General features: G+C 46.2%; 1 protein-coding gene across 1 annotated transcript in view; it reads right to left on the bottom strand.

Moving 5' to 3' along the window:
• Window positions 1-14127, bottom strand: part of LOC149355230 (condensin-2 complex subunit G2-like) — a 133035-nt gene that overhangs the window by 90133 nt on the left and 28775 nt on the right. The window contains exon 7 of the mRNA XM_089583722.1: window positions 8222-8305. Within this exon, the coding sequence (XP_089439848.1) occupies window positions 8222-8305 (84 nt within the window). The remainder of the gene's footprint in view (window positions 1-8221; window positions 8306-14127) is intronic.

Raw genomic sequence — 14127 nt, forward strand, 5'->3', positions numbered from 1 at the left:
CGAAAGGGTTGTACCTAGGTGCACAGCCAGCCAAATGTTTAGCTGGCGTGCGCGACGACTGCGTTTTCCGTTGTCCTGCAGCTTATGAAGGCGCAAACTTGCTAAGATATCAAATTTAAGCAGAGGCTCACTAAACCCCTGCTTAATATTGAGCTTTCCCCAAGTTTTCTTTGTCACAAAGTGCACAAGCGCAAAAAAAGCTGCCGTCGCGCACGCCAGCTAAAGATTTGGCCGGCTGTACATGGAATGAACAGTTAGATAAGAAGTCTTTTAGACAGTTCAACATTCTGCCTCGGATGCCAAGCTCGGCAAGGTCTTGAAGAATCACGAACCACCAGGTTGTACCATATGCCTTCTCTAAACCAAAAACTACAGCAAGACAGTGTTGTTTATGAACAAAAGCTTCTCCGATAGTATTTTCAAGATGAACTAGGTGATCTGTAGTGGAACATCCCTTTTTAAATTTGCACTGATGGCTGCCAAAAAGTTCACAGGATTGAAGGACAAAGGTTAATCTTATATTCAGGACACTTTCAAAGGATTTGGCGAGACAACTGGTCAGGGCTATGGGTCTAACTGCTACGAGAGGTTGGCGGCTTGTCAGGTTTAAGAAATGGTACAATATTGGCTTTTTTTCCTATTTACGGGCATTTTTCCTGATACCCAAACTTTGTTAAAGAATCTTAAAAGTGCCTCTACGGCAAGCTGGGAAAGATTGGCCAGCATTTCACGGTGTACTTGGACAGGTCCTGGAGCAGTTTTTTTTGCCGGCAGACAGCACTCTATTGATTTCCTGGAGGGTAATTAATCTATTGTATTGTTTTTTAGTACCTCTACTTGTTGGAAGTCTTTGCTTTTCGGCTATATTTTTGTACTTTTAGAAATAGCCAGGTATAATGTGACGAACTATAAACTGCAAAGAAGTGCTCCCCTAGTATATCGGCCTGTTCCCCTATACTTGTTTGTGTACCAGGTGTTGTCAAAAGCGGAATTGTGAATGGTGAGAAGCTGCCATTTATATTCTTACCTCTTCCCACATATTTTTTAAATGTGATTTGACTGTTTATAGATGAGACATAACTCTGCCATGATGCTTTCTCGGCACTACGATGGATGTACCGAGCTTTAGCTCTTGCCTTTTTAAAATTTACGAGGTTCTCTTGTGTGGGGTAACGGCGAAAAATACCCCAGGCTTTATTTTGTCGCTTTTTTGCATCCTTACAATCTTCTGTCCACCGCACTTTGTGATTTTGCCACACCATTCCCAAGGACTTCGGAATAGCTAAGTGCACCGCAGCTAGGATACAATTTGTGAAGTTTTCATTTATCTCATTTGGTGTCGTGATTTCTAAAACTATTTGTCTAATGAGGCTTCTGCTCTAAATAGTTGCCAGTCTGCTAAAGGAAGCTTCCACTGTCGCGGTTTTGTTCGGCAACTTCTGCTGCAGACGTTACACCGATTATTATATGGAGGTGATTGCTGACATATGGACTGTCAATTACATCTCATTTAAAATTGCTAAAAACAGAGGCAGAAGTAAAAGAAAAATCTAATCAGCTCATTTTCCCTGTGGATGGGGAACAGTATATGGTTTTACTGGAGTTCAACAGGCAAATATCATTCTTCAGACTGAAATCCTCTATAATGCGACCTCGGGTGTCCGTTTTTTCACTTCCCGAGAAGGAATATGTGTTAAAATCGCGAACTACCAGATAGGGCTCTGGTAGCTGCTCTAAAAGATATAATTCATGCACTGCTACTGTTAGGTGAGGGTCAGGATATATACCGTATAAACGCATTGAAGGGCCGCACTTTTTTTTCGAGATTCGGGGGCCAATTTTCGAGGTGCGGCCCATACACGCGACGTACGAAAAAAATTCTTTTTTAAGCAAAAACACCAATCAGGGTATGAGCAGCATTTATTTTATGCTCAATCGTCACTCGCGGAGTATTTCGACTCTGTGGTGGTGCTGTGCTCTGGTGGACGCTCATCCCAAAAAAGCCGCGCAGCATGTCCATTGTCAACGCGTAGCCGTTGCTCCGCATTTCCATCACATAGCAGAGCAGCCATTCTTACAGTTCGGGAAACTCACACGGCTCACCTCGGAAAGCACGGTTTTTGCAGCTTGTGTTTCTCAATGCACCCTTGCTTTTGTTAGCACGATCATCAGACGCACTTCTCGGCCACGTCGAATTCCCTGTCCGCCGCACGCTTGCCGCGTTCGAGAGCTAACTCCCAGCCGTGTAGCTGATAACGTGCTGCCATCGTGCTAAAGCTACATTACTCGGCGGCAGCACGCGAAAGCCACAACAACTACGGTGACCGCGCCCACACGCCATAAAAGGCTGGAGCTGGCGATACTGATGCCGATGTGGATAGCGGGAAGTCGCGGGGCAGAAAAAAATTGACGACGATGATGATGGCTGCAGCCTCGGGCGCCATCCATGGACGGTTTTTGGAAGCTCTTGTGCACGTGCTTGGCCTCCGCGATCAAGCGCTCCGCGATCGAGCACACCGTTGTTCGCAGCCGGAGCCGATCACAGAGACCACGGCGCGTGCATTTAGAAGGCTATACCCGCCTGGGTCATGGAAAGTTCGGGTGCGGCCCTTATACGATTTTTTTTTTTTTTTTTACATTTCCTTCGGGAAAACGGGGCGCGGCCCTTACAAGCGTTTATACGGTACAACACACAGTTATTGTTTTGTGTGTAAGCAGTTTGGCTGCTACAGCTTCAAATTTAGTCTTTAGTGGTAAGCTCACGAGCTGAAACATCATTTTTTACTACGATCGCAATGTCGCCTGAAAGCCAACTCGCCTTCTCTCAGTCGCGGCGAAAGACTGTTTCTTGAGTACATTTCTGTGTTGGGGCCCAAGTGTTTGCTGTACACATGAGGCTACAGGTGAGAATGTGGCTAAGATGTCTTTGATGTCACTTAAGTTATTAAATAATCCCCTACAATTCCATTGTATTAGGAACGCCATTATGATTTTTTTGGGGATATATTTTGAAAAGTTAGGTCCCTATTTCTTTAGGGCCAGTTATTGGGATTTTTCCTTTTTTCGCTCGAGAGCTCCGCCGCCGCTGCAGTGGAGGTGAGCTCGGAGTTACGTCCATTGCCTCACTGAAGGCTCTGGAGCGCCGTGGAGAACCCACGGTTGCAATGTGTGCAGGTCTCTCCCGACTGGAGGAAGCCTTGCGGGCGGCCGACCCAGAGGCCGGCGAGCCCTTTCTCGAGTGGCAGGGCAGCCTTCGCAGCGTCTGCCCGGGCACGGATGGCCCTGCCTCAGGCTCAGTGTGTGTGGCTCGGGCAGGTGCCGAAGCCTGGTGTGATGCCCCGCCCTGTCGCACCACATCAGCGAAATTTGTTTTTGCTGTGAACAAGAATGTTCCCTGGGTTTATGCAAATCTTCTCCATGCTTCCTGGAATGTCATGTTTTCTTTGGTTTTAATGGGTATTATCTCTTTTTCTTTCTTCCAGAATGGGCATGACCTAGAATACATGGGGTGGTCCCTTTCACAGTCAGAACATTTTGGCACTGCATTGCAGACATCGGATTCATATTCATTAGATGCACAATTGGCACAGGTTTGGCGGCCACGACAACTCTGGGATCCATGGCCAAATCTCTGGCACATGAAACATTGGCAAAGTTTGGGGATGTATGGTCTGACTGCTATTTTCACGTAACCTACTTCTATAGTAACGGGGAGTTGGCTGTAAGCAAAAGTGAGAACTAAGTGCTTTGTTGGTGTTTCTTTGTCATCTTTTCTGATTTTTGTGCATTGGACATCAGTGACATTCTGATATTTTGAGCCTCCCGAAAGCATTTTTGCTTCAGTCAGGGTGAGAAAATCTTGTTCTGAAATCACGCCTTTGACATTGTTGAGGGACCTAGGGGCACTAACGGAAACAGGTATTTCTCCAAAGGTTGCTATCACTGATCTGGAGGAGGACGTCGCCATTGGCCAGCTTCACCACCTTGTGGCCAAGGGCCAATGATTCTGTGAGAGATTTAGAAACTATGAAACAAGAGATGATTCTTGCTTGCTTTTCTGCTACCTCACTATGTACTACATGGTATCTGGGGAAGATTTCTTTTTTTTTTTGCAGACACTGTGCAGTGACATCGGTCCACCCTCGTTTGTGAGGGCAGAAAGGAATCCATAAAAAAAATTGTTATTCCGCTACGGTGGCAGCCGCCCACCACGGAGCCCAACACGGGACAGGAAGTTGCCAGCAAGTCCTGACCACGCCAGCTGTACACCACAACTATAACCAAATGTGGCATAACTCAGGTTGGTTCGCCACACAGGGTTAACCCTAGCTGCCCATGAGAAAGGAAAAACCTAGAAACGAGGAGGAGACAGGACAGGAGTGAGAAAGAAGATAGGAAAGTGAAAGATGGAGGGCAGGGCAGGAAAAGGTGACTGCCGATTTCCCCCGGTCGGGTCAGGCCAGAGGTGCCGTCTACAGGAAGCTGGGGCCAAAGTGGTGTGTTGCCTCCGCCGAGGGGCCTTAAAAGGGCCACTGACCACACTCTGGTCGAAAATATTTTCTACCTCTCTGGAAGCCAGGCATCGTCCCAGGGAAGGCGCAGCCGCAAATATTTTTTTGAAAAGACTCATTAATAGCGTAGTTACAGCCATCGCAATCAAGCTACTTCGGCATGCTCCTCTCCTTCTGTCCCCTTCCCCGAGATTTTTCTCTCTCACGCCTCGTCGAGTAGGCTCTACAAGGAAAATTCGCCCTTCCTCCTCCGATGTTAGCGGGAGGCATGCTGTCTAGTGGAGTACGTCCCATGTCTACGTCATGGCCCCGGCTTGAAAAGAATTCTTTTCTTGCTTTTTGCTACCCGTGATATTTCATGGGGGGAGGAGGGATAAGGTCTCCCAATTTTGCTCCTTGGGTCTCCTCGCGGTGTTTCGTCACGCTTATTTTTCTTTGTCCTTCCTCGTGCCAGCCTCACTGAAGGAGGCTGTTCATTGCCTAAGTAGTCTTGGATCATGGACGCAGTCATTCGGAGTGAACTGTCTTCCGCAAAGCACCACATTCTTGCATTCTTGACTGTTGTGTCCGAAAGGCCAATGTGTTGGAGTCAGACACGACTCAAGGCATAACCTTCTGGCAATCGGTGCTGGATTGTGGTTCAACTTCAGTCGCTCAGTGCGCATCCAACAACGAAACAGCGTCGTTGCATTTTCTCCGCACCCTGAACGATCAAGAGACGCAATCGGCTCGACCACCTCAACATGCTAGCGAGCACATCTTTTCGTCTATCTCTTTGTTTTTGTCAGTAACATCCTCAGTTAGCGAGTTTCGTGTTCATGCTCATAGTTTTTTTTTTCTGTGAGGCCTCCCCACCGTTTTACGACTGGAGGGGTGGGAGTCACTATTGTTCCAAGTGCACGGCAAAGCACGGACCCGGGAACTGTCTGGCACTTCTTGGAAATGCACGTTTGCACTTCTCCGTGTGTGTTTGTGGGTTCTATGTGTTTGTGCCTTTTCTCTGCTTCTAAGTTCCTGTCTTGGCAATGTAGACAAGACGGGCAAGTGAGAAGCAGTGTGTGTGGAGAGCAACCGAGTGTGCGAACGAGGGAAAGGCTGTATGACACACAACATGGCACATGCACAGAACACGCTGAAGCATACATGAACTGGCACGAGCAACTAAAAACCTTATAATTGGGGGGGGTTGTATGTCAGTGTGAAAACCAAAGCCGCTACGGAAAGGTTATCTTCGATGCCTCATCCATGCACTGGGCTTGTTTGTGTAAAATGTCCAGACCCCTGGTCAGTGGCCCTTTAAAGGTCCAAACGCTCGGAGTCAGCTCAACCCCCAGGATCCCCTTTTCCCCGGACACGGTGATGCCACGCACGGCTGAGCGCAGGAGCTGAGGTCCGTGGTGACACACTGCTCATCATCATCCTCCTGCGGGGATGTCCCTGCGGATGCTCAGGAACCCGTGGTGTCACAACTCCCCAACGTCTCTGCATGGAGCAGATGCCCCTGTGGGGAACCGAAAGACGACTCTTTTGGTGCGATAGCACTTACAGGGGGCACTCCCCGCATTTAGCCACTGTGTGTTTGTTGGGAGGCTGTTTTGTGGCAGGCTGCCCACTGGGCAACCTGCCAGTGGCGCGTGCATGCACACGCACACAGCACAGCACACACTGGCAGCCGCACAAAGTACCCGCCGTGGCAGGCAGTAGTTTTATTTATTTATTTATTTATTGGCCGTGAGAGGTTACTCAGGAAGAGCAACCTGGGTCTCACCAGACCCACCAATGGCAGCACTCTATCGCAGAGCAGTGGTGCACCACTTAACCACTGCACCACTGCAGCAGGAGTGGTATGAGGACACCCAGGGATCCATGAATGTGAAGCAGTGAATGACCAATTCCACATATACATATGAGCATTCACCCATTTTCACAATTCAAACAACTTACATACTAGAACAATGGATCCCAAAATCGGAACCAAAGTGAAAACCAAAATGCTAGCACACCTAATTCACACTTAGCCTAACTACGCAAATCGACTGAAATTTTTTATGACATGGGGGTTCCAGTGCTACGCATTAAAATTAGACAGGTGTAGTACTTGCTGGGCAGCACGGTCATATCCCAGTAAAAAAAAAAAAGAAAGAGAACACTGCAAATTACAATTACAGCCAATTTTTTTTCGACCCCATTGGAACCCACTGAGTTTAAAACCAAATGGAGTCAAATGGTTCCGATTTCTATGGTGTTGAAAACAAGTGGGTTTTCTACCAGGTCTGCAGGAGGCGCTGTCTGTTTAGTGCCAATATTTTGACGAGGGAATTGAAGTTATGAGAATTCCACGCTTACAGAGAAGTGAAGACAAACAAACCTGCTTCACAGAAAAGGAACAGGGGCAGTCTATATCCAAAGAGCATACTTTTGCTCCCACTTATACACCCCATTCATGACACCCTCCTGCTGGAGCCAGCGGCACTAGTTCATACAGTGAAGTTATTTCATTTATTCATGCCCAGAGTGATAACAGAAATGATTAAAACAATTCAGCACATAAAGCTGTTCATATATCTTTTTACAAAGGCCTCATTAGTTCACCATTCTGTGTTAACAGAGCAATATTCAGATCCCAATCAAGGCAATCATTGGCTTCCGACTGATTTTTTTCAATTGGAAAATTTCCAATTGTGTATTCAGAACCGACTGGAACAGCTAATTAAACTGGACCTTCCTGTTGGCTCATTTGCAAAGCTCAAGGCATTCCATTTCGACATTCCAGTTGGAGCTCCCAATTGTTTGAGAATACCTAACTGTAATTGGCACCCAATTTTCTTTAGTGGTGCACCACTTGGAATCTCCGGAACCAACTAGAATTTCTAATTGGAATCTCAAGAACCAACTGGATTTATCAACTGCTTCTGATAATTCCAATAGGCTCATGAAATTCTAATTGGTGCCATCCCTCCCAATTGGATTATCTAATTGGGAGAGATAGCCCCACCTGGAATCTGGAACCAACTGAAACAGCAAATGGGGATCTGCAAAAAAAGCCGGATAATCCAATTGGTCAAACCATCTGGATTGCTATGCCCTACTGGGTCTGTTTGTATCCGAATGGAGGTCCAATTGGTTTAATATGGATCCCAATGTTTCTTTTTTTTTTTTACAGAGACTGCTGGTGATAAGCAGCGTGCATTGATGGAAGGCAGTCATGAGTGGCAAATGCATACCATACATGCATACAGCACCAGCTGCACAGTGATAACTACCAGCTCAAGGCAGCCACATGATCAGTTGCAATGACTACTGGCACGCGAGTGGTTGCTGCTGGGCCAGTGGCAAGCTGCTGTGGTCTGCTGGCTGGGGAGACCAGACACGTGACTTGTTCACACTCCTAAGCATTTGAATTACTTTCAGTTTTCCCTTCTTATTGAGCAGAATGGTATAATACTCCGAAGACATCTGTTACCTACTTGACTATTGCCTAGTATGTCATCTAAGGCCGCCTTCAGAGCATGTACTCAAGCCTCACGCCAATTTGTCATCGAAAAAAGATTTTGCAGAACTTCTATCTGAATAAAGTTCAGCAGTTCCACACAAAGAGTAGTGAAAAACAATACACACAACCAACGCATAATATGCTGTGACATACCCTTCATTGCAGTGCTACTAAGGATTGCATGAAAACACTTGGCAAGAAAAAAAGTGTTGCTCACCTTGTATAAGTTTGTGTGGTGGGCAGTGGAAATATCTCCATTCACAGTCCAGTCCATTATCCTCTGCATGTTTTCTTCCAGGACCTGTCAGGGCACAAGGGCAGACGAGCATGAGAAGGCTGAGGAGGGAAACTACCAAGCACCACAGCAAGGTCGGTGCGGCAGCGAACCCCTGCCCGTGTTGCAACAACTGCGGCTGAGCAGAAACAGTGGAGCACATTTTGTCCGAATGCCCAGCGTATTGCGGAGCAGCATGCACATCTTATGGAATCACTCACTCAAGTGCCTCTAACACTCGAATGTGTATCGGGACCCCCAGCCTGCCATAGGCAGCAGAAACGTGCTATGAACTTTTCATTTGATGGATTTCATGCCACTGGTCTTCTAGACAAAGCTCTCAGCTCACCGTTCAGTACTCTCACTGCACAGTCTCCATGCAGCGAACTTTGTCATCCCATCTCCTGCTCCCCTCTCATTCCATCTTTCTCTCCCTCAATCCCTCCCCCACGCAGAGTAGCAAGTCAGCGGATTTAAACCCTGGCCATGTTCTGCTTTTCAATTAAAGAGCTCCTCTCTCTCTCTCTAACCCCCTTAAAAAAACTAAGTGTTTACACGCTAAAACTGCACTGTGAGCTACGAGGAGCTATTTCTGTATGATTTTCACCCCTTGGAGTATTTCAATATTCTCTGAGATCTCAATATGCTAGTGTGTTCACATATCGCACTTAAGGTTAACTAAAATGAGGCTGCCTAGGCTGGGTTCCAACCATTCTTTTTTTTTCCTCTAAGGGGGGACGAGGGTCTTAAAACAAACTTTTTTATTTATGGCTAGAATCTCATGGAATTTTGCACACAGATGTATTTTTCTCTTCCGATTCCAAATATGTAATCATAATTGAGATGGTGGTCTTAGATCTTACAAAGTCTAGAATGTAATTAGGTAATTCCTTATGCAGCTTTAATGAACTTTCTCATTGCATTTTGTTGCTTTTATTTACATGAATTGATAGCCAGAGAGTTCCCATACCCGATGACAGTCTTCGTTTTTCTCTAAAGGCATGTCATCCTGATATACTATGTCGAGAGCACGGAGATAGAAGGCTTTTAGGAGGCGCAACTCCATGGCCCCGCGGCCGACGCGGGCGACCAGAAAACGTCACAGAGGAGGAGAGGAAGGGAGGTCGGTTTCCGTGGCGCGCAGTAGATGGCGCTCACGCGCAGTGCCTGCTTGGGCAGCGCGATGCGCGGTGCGTGGCGCGGTTTCGGGACGGCGGAGCGTGAAAAAAAAAAGCAGTGCGGGAACATATTGGCAGGGTGTTACAGGGAACCCCTCCGTTTGTGGTCTGGGGCCGCTGATGGGGTATCAAGAATGTTACAATTCCAGCCGGCTTGCACGGAGAACAGCGGCTAAGTAGTTGTAGACGTCGTGCTTCTAGCTGTGGCTAAACTAGCCAGCCCACGGAGGGGCTCACAATTTTTTTTTAAACATTGCACCGCTCCCTTTTCATCCCCTGCGGTCAGAGTCAGAGGGACCCTGAAGCGGGCTTCCAAACGCTGTACTTTCCCTGTAAGGCGGGTTGAATCCCACGATGGACGAGCCCAGCTGGTTCCTTATCTCCCCTGCCTCTTTAGCTGCAAGGGAATCACAACGCTGTCACCGCTGATTGGGCACTGCACGTATCGATACGGCTTCGTGTCACCGAGCGGCCTCTTTCATCTTGTTGTGGAGCGGTCCATTGTAGCTAGCCATGCCTGAGACGTCAGGCTCTTCTATTTGGCTATTCGGCTCAAAATGGGCTAACACAATGCGTCGCTGCCCAGCTCAGACTGTCTTGAGAACGGCGAGGAAGACAGCCCTGCTTGTGCACAGTGACGGCTGGGAAACTCCCCCCACACCCTGCAGAGGAGCTCCGCCAAATCTTTTAGCAGCTTCGGACACAAAGTGGCGGAAGGCAAGAAACCAAGAACAAATAAATAAATAAGGAATACTCTGTAACACGTAACACCCTCGAAACAGCGGGTGGGGTCGTGTGCTCTAGTCTCCAGAAGCTGTGTGACCGACGTGGTAGAGTGCTCGCGCTCGAGTCCTGGTCTATCTCCGTGGACCCGGTACGCCTTACTGCCTCGCTGTAGCATACGATGGGACGTAAGTGCTTTGTTCCGAACTGCAATAGCGGATACAAGTCCTGCAAAGACAGCGTCATCTCCTTCAAGGCTCCCAGTGACTTGTTCCCAGTGATTTGTTCCGACTGAAGAGGACACGCGAATCAGCAAGCTATGATGTACTACGTGTTGCCTTAATTGTGACCGATGCTTGCGCCGGGAGCATATGCACCTCTTCATCTTTTTACTTCTTCAGCAAGCTTTGCTGCATGCCCCTCTATCGTGGTCCCTAAGACCCTGAAGGTAAGCACACAAAGCTAATATCCTTCGCATGCTTCATGAGTATCCAACGAATTTCCTTCACGACGTGAGTAAAAAGGGCAGCCATCGAGTGCGGCACTGCCCACCAGTAAGTGGAAGAGCGCCGAGCCGCAGGCACATCAACAGTTAGAATTCGAATGTAAATTGCCTCCCGTACTATGAGTCCACGTTTTACCACACGATAACTCAGGGCAGCATGACATTTGCGAAGAAAGTGTTGGCCACGCAAATATTCTCTCCCGCGGAAGCACGGAAATGCACGCGACGGCGCGAGCGCGCATCGTCCTCGGGAACCTGACGAGGGCGGCATCCGGCGGCGGTCGAAGGAAGCAGACAGCGCCTGTGACTCTCCGCGGCCGCGGGAGAGAGGCGAGTTTCGCCTCCTAAATGCTTCTATCTCCGTGGTCGAGAGTAAAAGGTTCCAGTATTTTACACTGCAACTCGTTAAGCTAATTGTAAATTGCTATTTATATGTGGCCTAAACAAAAAAAGTAAGAATGTCATCAGGTATGAAAGTTTGCTGGCTATCAATTCATGTAATTAAAAGCAACAAAATGCAATGAGAAAGTTCATTAAAGCTGCATAAGAAATTACCTAATTACACTCTAGAATTTAAGATAATTTTTAATCTAAGACCACCAGCTCAATTATGACTACATTTTTGAAATCAGAAGAGAAAAACACATCTGTGTGCAAAATTTCATCAGATTCTAGCCACAAATAAAAAGGTCAGTTTTAAGACCCTCGTCCCCCCTTCACTAACAGTATGCATGTGCACAGCTGGAAACAAACAATTGTGCCACTGCCTGCATAGTGAAGTTCTCTGAATGGTACAGGTTTATGATTTTATGGGATTTAAAATCCCCAAGCAACCCAGGCTGTGCGAGGCGTCTTAGTGGATGGCACTGAATAATTTCGACCACCTGGGGTTCAACCACATGTGCTCACATCACACACTACACGGGCCTCTAGCATTTTGCCTGCCTCAAAATGCGACTGTCACAGCTGGGATCGAACCCGCGTCTTTTGGGCCAGCAGCTGAGCACCATAACCACTGAGCCACCGACGCAGCTCCTCTCAATGGCACAGTTCCACAGATATACCAGACGGAAGCAAACATCCAAAGAAACCAAGGAGCAGAGGGGGTGTTTTTTTTTTATTTCGTGGTGTTGATTACTGGAAAATTAAGTGCTATTATGTTATGGCTTAAGAATGAGCGATAAGAGAGTGGCACTGGTAAACACTCTCAAGGTTTGGGTTACACTACACATAAAAATCCCCGAAAGCAGATGAGTGGACAGCGTAGCTCAGATTTTTAAATGTTTTGTGAAATGCCTATCTAGGCTTATATCCACGTCGTTAATATTATCAAATGCATACAGGTTGTGCTGCAACGCGTTTTTGACACGTGGGATCTTGACACCACTAGGGCTCAATGGTCGCAAGCAGTGGCCATTGAGTGATGATACGCAATCTTTCTAGAACATCTGCTAGTCTTTTAATGTGAAAGCATTCCTTGCCTCATGAGTGGCATGGAGAGGAGATGCGTCACCACCGGTAGTGGACAGAATGAACTGTCGATCATCCAGTAAGAGTGTAATCATGATTTGTAATGATTAATATCGACTAAATGGAAAGTTTAAATGACCAAATCACTAAACAAAATGATGAGATAAAAAATAAAATGAAAACCAATAAAATTTAAATAAAACAAATGAAATGAAATACAGCAAAATAAAGAGAATTTAAAAAATGATTAATTACATTACTAAGCAACAACAGAGGCGATAGAACCCTAAATGCTTTCGCATTTCTGCACATAAGAGGACTTAAGTGCACCGAATTTTTTCCCAAAAATTCCAATTTTAATTTTATTTATTTCAGATACCTCAAGGGCCCTTTAGGTGGAGGGTTTTACATGAGGGTTGGGCTTATAATAAAGCTAATAGATGAGACACTCGATGGCTGACTTGAAATGCACCAGGTTTGTGTGGAAATGGCACCTGTGAAAAGACTGCTCAGTCCTGGGCTTTTTTGGAACAAAGGGAGTGAAGGTGGGTTGCGGTGCGAGCTTGGTGTGAATAGACGGCATTATCGTGGCCTGTACATGCTGCAAAATGATGAGTGGGTTGAATAGGAGAACTATGAGAAAAAACATATATTTTATGATAGAGGCACATTCTTCTGATCTTGCAGCAATTCTGAAGTTCACCAATCCCACTTCATTCTTAAGGTAAGCAACATTGGCAGAGAATGAGTAATTTGAGTAGCCGAAATGAACTCCACAGTTTTGAATGAGTTCAACAGCATTAGTTCAGTTATGTTCAGCGAGGTCTCAGGTGCCAGACGCACAGTCTAACTTTGGTTAGAAAAGTGTTTCGTTAGCTAGTAGTTTAACTGAGTGAGGAACTAGATTTTGATTGGGTCAGAGGCAACCAAGAGCCCTCTTAGTGTTGTCAACTATGCACATGACATGAGTTGATCATGTCTGGTTAATACATAAATACTTAATGCAACCGAGGGATGATACAATGAATTCATTTAGAAGAGCATTTGGAGTCAGGTAATTTTGACGTCTATGGAAAAAAACGTGTCTTGTTAGTATTTAGGATCATCATCCATCTGCATCACCACTCAACCAGCATTAACAAATATAGGTTTGAACAGCATTAGTATCCACAGCATTGGTAATGGACTGAATAACAACACAAATCATTGGCAAATAATTGAATGTTCAAAAAAATATTATTGGGCAAGTTGTTCATGCAAATCAATAAGAGGAGAGAACCAAGCAGTGTGCCTTGTAGCACACCAGACAGTGTATTAGAGAGGAAGACTGATCGTTAGCTTCTACAAACTGCTGACTGTTAGTAATCAAATCCTTTATCCAATTGAAACCAATGGATTAGGGTTTAGTAGTGAAAGATCTACAAGTAAGCAGCATGCAGCATCGTATAATACACTGTTAAAAGGTGAAAAAAAAAAGAAAAATTAAATTGTTATTCATAGAAATGCAACAATAAAGGTTGGTTGGCTGTACACAATTTCAACTTCGTTGCATATGCGATTCTCGACCACTGGCTTGCTTTTAGTCTTACAGGCTTAGCTTACAAGTTCTCAATGGCCATCTTTTAATGCTGCCAGAATGACAGCCATTTGCACAGTTTTTGTGCAAGATATGGGCAGATCAAATGCCCATGGCAGGAGACTCAAATGCGCGGGCCCACAAGGCCTTTAGCCCAGCTCGTTGGCCCTACAGATGTCAGCCTTTATTCCAGATGTGCCGTGCCAAGAGCACCTTGCTTTCTTTTCCATCTGTATCCCACGTCCCTTTACCGCTGTCCACAATTTGAGACTGCCCAGCTGCGCACTATGTTTTGTGAGACACCAACTAGACATACTATGTGCTCTGTGTAGGAATTGAGGGGTAGTTTATTCCCAATTAGCACAAGACTATGCTGCGAGTCACAATCATAGTGGCA

The sequence above is a fragment of the Amblyomma mixtum genome, chromosome 3, assembly GCF_055824585.1.
Source record: "Amblyomma mixtum isolate Tamu chromosome 3, ASM5582458v1, whole genome shotgun sequence".
Classification (NCBI taxonomy): Eukaryota; Metazoa; Arthropoda; class Arachnida; order Ixodida; family Ixodidae; genus Amblyomma; species Amblyomma mixtum.